We start from the raw sequence: 6,000 nt of genomic DNA, 5'->3' as shown, positions 1-6,000 counted from the left end.
CGCAGCCAGCCCCTGCGCACGGCGGGGTCTGAGGGGAGCAGGGGGGTTCGGGCCGGGCCCGGTGCCACCATCTGGCCCGCTTCGCCTTCCTGCTGGGGGACAAGAAATGCTTCATCGCCCCAACGGTTCTTGTTGACAGAGCCACAGGGTGGCAGGGGTTGGAAGGGACCTTTGGAGATCACCTACTCAAGCCCCCCTGCCAAAGCAGGTCCACCCAGAGCAGGTTGGACAGGAACGCATCCAGGTGGGCTTTGAATATCTCCAGAGAAGGAGACTCCACCACCTCTCTGGGCAGCCTGTTCCAGCGCCCTGCCACCCTCAAAGTATAGAAGTTTTTCCTTATGGTCAGACAGAATGTCCTGTGTCCCAGTTTGTGTCTGTCGCCCCTTGTCCTGTTGCTGGGCAGCTCTGAGTCTGGCCCCATCCTCTTGACACCTGCCCTTTAGACATTTATGAGCATTGATGAGATCCCCTCTCAGTCTTCTTTTCTCCAAGCTGAATGCTTTACATACACATAGCTATGAGCCCAGGAGTTTGGATCTACTCCTGTTAGAGCCTCAAAGTTGTACGCAGATTATTAGAAGTCTTTTAAAGTAAATGTAGTTACTAACGGAGGATTTCATAGGGAAAAATAAGAGAAAATGTCATGGCCTTTGATATTGGTCAGCACTTACACTTGAACTGGCTATTTCAGTTATCTACAGAGTAGTTTTTGAAAGTAACCCTGCCTTTTTCTTAAACATTGTCACTCAGTGTGGCAGAGTTGATTTAGTGTTGGTAAGATCATAAATAACTTCATTAACACCATATTCTTAATTGAGTGGCTTGCTGAAAATCTGGAAGGTGCTCAAAGTGGTGTTCAAATCTGCAGGCTTTCTGCCTCAGTGTTGGCTTGAAAGTGATACTGCAGGTCTTATCAAATACAAAAAAAAAAGAAAAAAATAGGAATTAGGATTTAACTTAAATAGCCTGCTGACAGTTGAGTGCTTTCCTTCTAAGCTGGACAGGTGCTGTGTCCATTTCTGACATGTTGTGTCATTAGGACATGCAGCATCACTGACTGCAGTTCTGTGGTATTGAGGAAAGTGATGTAATTTCTGTACTTGAAAGGAATTGGTTTAATTGTAGTATTATGAGTTGCTTTGTGGCAAAAAAAAAGAATGGTTAAGATACATACTGATGTGCCTGAAAGACAGCTGAACAAATAACTTTGTAAAAAGTAAGGAAAATGTGTTGGGTTTTTTTTTTGGGGGGGGGGGGGGGGGGGTAATTCCTATCTATCTTCCAATAATTTATTTCAAATTAAAACAGTTAAAAATCATTGACGCTTTCTGACTCTTCAGGACAAGAAAACACTAGAAGAAAAGGCTTCTTGATAGAGCATCTAAAAATTCTAACTCATCTAAGGGTAACGATATTTTATATAGTGCATAGAAGTAGTTTTTTTTTCCAAGATGGTAAAGCAGGACTAGTGCTGTACAGAGTTGTTTGGAGGAGAAGGAAATATTAAAAAAAAAAAAAAGTGCTGTTTTGATTGATGTATTTGAGTGTTTACAGAAGAAGTGTGTATTTAGGATTGATGGGAGTGAAGTGAGTGCCTGGAATTGTTGCGTTTAGGATTAAAGTTCCGGTTATATAACAATAGAAAGTTACTGAGGCGCAGTGCTTTTCACATTTCCACAAATTTTCCTCTCCATTTCTGGTTAATGGTTATCCTTTGTGTGGCTATGCACTGAAGTATAACTTAGGTAAATCATTATCTGTTTGCCTTGAAGGAATTAGTGGCTTTTAATGTTTTGAAGATGCTTGTGCTTCTCTGTCCTGAGGTGGGGATATAAATGAGAATACTTTCAGCATTAAGAGTATGCTATCTGAACACTTTAAACTTAGTCAGAAAGTTTTAGACTGTGGCCTGTAAAGGAGGGAAATTCGAACGAGGAAAGAAATTTGAAGTAGGAATTAGAGTGTTTACTTATTTTTCAAAGAATATGGTGCTTTGATAGCAGTATTAAGCCTTTTTTTTAGATGATTTGTTACTCTGTCCTGCCTTGGTGTCTCATCCTGTTATTTTGCTTACTGTGTTTTTCCTGCAGGGCCAGCCACTGATCTGTTTCACAGCTGGCACAGAACTAGGGCTGATGCTGGGTGGCAGAAAGTGCTCAGGAAGGAGGTGGTTGAGCGACTGTGTGCTTCAGTACATCCCCTGTCACTGCAGAGGTTGTTTTGCAGTCACAGTCTGGAGCTTCTGTGTTTGTCAGCCTCAGTCATGAGAAGTGATTATCTCTCAGTAGCTGGGGCATGGAAGTCTAGCCAGGTGAAGGAAACTTATCATTTGTTTTTCAACAGTAAGCCCGTGAAACAGTTTGTGCGAGGTAAGGAGTGGGAGCAAATAGCTCATTAGTTAGAGTCATAGAATATCTTAAATTTGAATGCACCCATCAGTTACTCTGTGGTGGTTGCCCATATGCATATATTTCCTTTGCAGGAAATTTCAGTTGTTAGAGCTGCATTATCTTCAGGTTGCAGAAGGTTGGTTGTCTGAGGTGGAAGAAAATACACCTGGGCAGTTAACAGAGTAGCTGATGTGTATGTTTATACCCAAGGTTATCTCTTTTTACTTTTAACTTTTCAAGCAAGGAAGAATTGGGGAAAAACAAAGCCAGTTATAAGTCATAGTGTTACAAAGAAGGACTCCAGAAAACAAGTATGCAAGAGATCTGAACAAATGATTTAGTGATATGAACTTCTGCCTTATTTCACTGGAATGAACTTTGATTGAAACTTTACATGTCAATATTGGTTTTTCACTACTCATTAAACTACTAATGTTTTTGTTTGTTTTAAAATAAATGCCTTTAAGGCTTATAGCGGCTTTGGCCTACTTACTAGAAGTGGGTCAGTAATATATAAATAATCAAAATCACTATCCAAACAAGCTCATAGTCGTTTAAAGCAAACCATAATTTAAATGATTTATTAACCAGCAGTCAGTGAATTATATGGTTATGATCTGTATCGGCAACGTAATAAATCACAATGGTAGACAAACACAGAATGTGAATATACGCCGGCAAACTTCAAAATGCCTGTTTGTAATCCTGACAAGTTCTAATCACACTCAATATACATGCTTCCCTCCCCGCCCCACAAGGCAGTGTGGGTTATAAGCCCGCCCTGCCTCTTCTGCTTCTTTTTTACTTGTATTTGAGCTTATTCCTTCTTTGCTTTAAAACTCTTTGTAGTTTATTGGCTACTTTTCCAGCTAATAGTTGTCATTGTCTTCAGTGTGATGAATATTGAGAAGCCGGTATCTCAGACAGTTTTGGGTGAACTCTTCACATGTAGCATCTATACTTGCATTGCTCTCCTAACAGCTGTTAGCTAGGCCATTTTACTAAAGGTGTGTTGCACAGCATCCTCCTCCCCCAAATATGTGAACGTTGTACTTTGCAAGGTCCATCCTCCCCCGGTAGTTACTAAGACACTGGCTAAAATCTGAATTTACTATTTGTGAGCATGTTCATGCACTGTAGCTTTTCACCTGTTTGTCTAGATAAGTGATTGCCATCTTTTGATTGTTGTGTGAGCACTGAGAGTTTCTATTTTAAAATGCCAGTAATAACCAGAAATGTTGAACTTCATTGTAGTATTCTGTCACTTCTGAGTGTTACCAGGAGGTGGTAATGTCAGACCTTGTCAGTAAGCGTTGAAGCTGAAGTCCGAGCTCCTTGTGCTGACAGCCTGAATTTGCATAACTATAATTTCATATCTTATTTTCGTTTGCAAGACTACTCTTCATAAAGTCTTTTTTTAGAAGCTGTATGAGTTGACTAAAGATAGGTCAGTCAGGTTTTGCCCGATTTACCTAGAGCTATTAAAATGCAGAAGAGCTGTACGTGCTTGATGGCTTTTTGGTCTTGAAAGACTTCAGTCTGATCATCAAATGATCAGCATGCTTGTACTGTTTGTGAGCTGAATCACTTGGGATCACATATCCATGAACGTTTTGATCTTACAGAAAGTTGTTCTCTAAAATAAAGAGCAAGTTGCTGGTGCTGCTGAGAGAGGAAATAGCTTTCAAAAAGTCTAAAATAGAGGTTAGTAAATTTAGGAGTACTATCGGTACGTTAAAATTTAGATCCACTGAGAATATTGCATTCAGTGTAGCTGCTTAGAGTAATGTTTTGGAGAAGTGGGTTGTCTGGTGAAAAGGATTGGCTGGGAACAGTATCTTGTTTTGTTTGTTGGGAGGCAACAGGGGAATGGGAGAACACAGGACTCGCTTCTCATATAGCTCCTTCCATACCAAGTTATTTGCCGTTCTGGTTGCGATCAGCAGAAGCCTTCTGGGTTAGATGTCCTGTAAAAGAAGCATGGATGAAGTAATAAAAGCGTAGCAGTCTTCTCACTCTTTGGAGGTCATGCCTGAAGTGCCTTCTGCTTTTGTGTTCCTCCATGTAGATCTTTCGTTGCTGAGATTCATCAGCGCTGAGCTAACAAGAGGTTACTTCCTTGAACACAATGAAGCAAAATACACAGAGAGGAGAGAGAGAGTATACACGTGCATGCGGATACCAAAAGAACTGGAAAAGGTGAAGTATACTTTTAAGACTTGTTTTAATTAGGAGATGAAATCTGTTGCGTTAAATTATTTAAAGAAATGCTTATTCTTCAAACACTTTTACTACTAAAAAAGCTTTAAACATCTATAATGATTGATTTTCAGTGTCGGTAACTTAAATGTTTGTGGGTTAGGTTTTTTTGCCTATGTTTGCTTGTTGCTGCTGGCAACTCATGGCCACTCGTTGACGGTGTTAGCAGAGATGGACATGACTAACTTTCAAGTCCAGATGATGACAGATTAATTCAAATAGAAAGATGTCACTGATCCTTAATGGAATAGTCAAGCAAGAGAATACCTCTTACTGCAAAATGTTAAAAAAAAAAAAAAAAAGAGTTCTAAAGATTTTTCCAGCCTAAAGTGTTTTGAGGGTGGGAAGCTTTCAGTCCTTTAAAAATACAGTGATGGATGAGTTTCTGACTAAGGTTTTTGTCTTAATTTTCATAGCCTTCCATTTTGCTTCTTGCCACTGTTTACTACATCTTCCCTCTCTACCCCAGTACCATGGCCCTTCCTGAGCTGTTCTGCCACCTCTTTTATGTTTAAGTTTTTGTCTTAATTTTCATAGCCTTCCATTGTGCTTCTTGCCACTGTTCATCACATCTTCCCTGTCTATCCCAGTACCATGGTCCTTCCTGAGCTGTTCTGCCACCTCCTTTATGTTTAAACTGCTCTAGTGGGAGGTGTCCCTGCCCATGGCAGGGGCGTTGGAACTCCATGATGTTTCAGGTCCTTTCCAACCCAAGCCATTCTATGTCAGCTTAGATATAATGCTGGTCCTGCAGTGAGCGAATTCCTGTGCTGTAATCCAGAAGAGAGTTTTATTCTGGTTTAACCACTTTGAAATCCTGTAGGAGAGGATGTTGGATTTGGGATGTAGCACGATGAGGATGAAGAGTAAGGTGACATTGGTAGTAAGGTTTGGCTAGGCTACAGTGTAACAATAACATTAGAAATAACATTGCTAAAAATCTCAAAACTTCTGGGGATGAAGTTACATGTTAGGGCTAAATCAAGTTGACTCTAACTATGTTGAAGGACGAGTCTTTTTTCAGTGTTCCTCCCACTCCAGTCTCATGCCTTATGCACGCTGCAGGTTTTGCATGAGCTGTGGTGCTCATTGGACTGTTCAGAGAGTTAAATCAACTCAATTTGGCAGCAAATGTTTCATTTTCCTTGATCTATTTGTTCTTTGCTAGGATAGTGAGCTGAATTGCTCAGCCAATGTTCTTGAGATTCCAGAACCGACACTACTAGGGCAGAAGGGGAGCTTGGAGTAGGGATAGAAGGATGGAAGAGCAGTGGAGGAGAGAGGGAGAGTAGGATTCCCTTTGTCAGCAGCAATCAAGTTCCCCCTTGAGTATCATTGAATTCATCCT

At 40.6% G+C, this 6,000-nt stretch overlaps 1 protein-coding gene across 2 annotated transcripts in view; it reads left to right on the top strand.

The window, feature by feature from the left end:
- The first annotated feature begins 4,466 nt into the window (after positions 1 to 4,466).
- TAPT1 (transmembrane anterior posterior transformation 1) overlaps positions 4,467 to 6,000 on the top strand; it is a 43,192-nt gene continuing 41,658 nt past the window's right edge. For both annotated transcript variants that reach the window (XM_014937126.1, XM_014937125.1), the window contains exon 1: positions 4,467 to 4,592. In XM_014937126.1, the coding sequence (XP_014792612.1) occupies positions 4,566 to 4,592 (27 nt within the window). In that variant the 5' untranslated portion in view covers positions 4,467 to 4,565. The remainder of the gene's footprint in view (positions 4,593 to 6,000) is intronic.

The sequence above is a fragment of the Calidris pugnax genome, unplaced genomic scaffold, assembly GCF_001431845.1.
Source record: "Calidris pugnax isolate Ruff unplaced genomic scaffold, ASM143184v1 scaffold49, whole genome shotgun sequence".
NCBI classification, from domain to species: Eukaryota; Metazoa; Chordata; class Aves; order Charadriiformes; family Scolopacidae; genus Calidris; species Calidris pugnax.
Note: the sequence above shows the minus strand (reverse complement) of the source record. Positions and strands in the feature narration are given on the sequence as shown.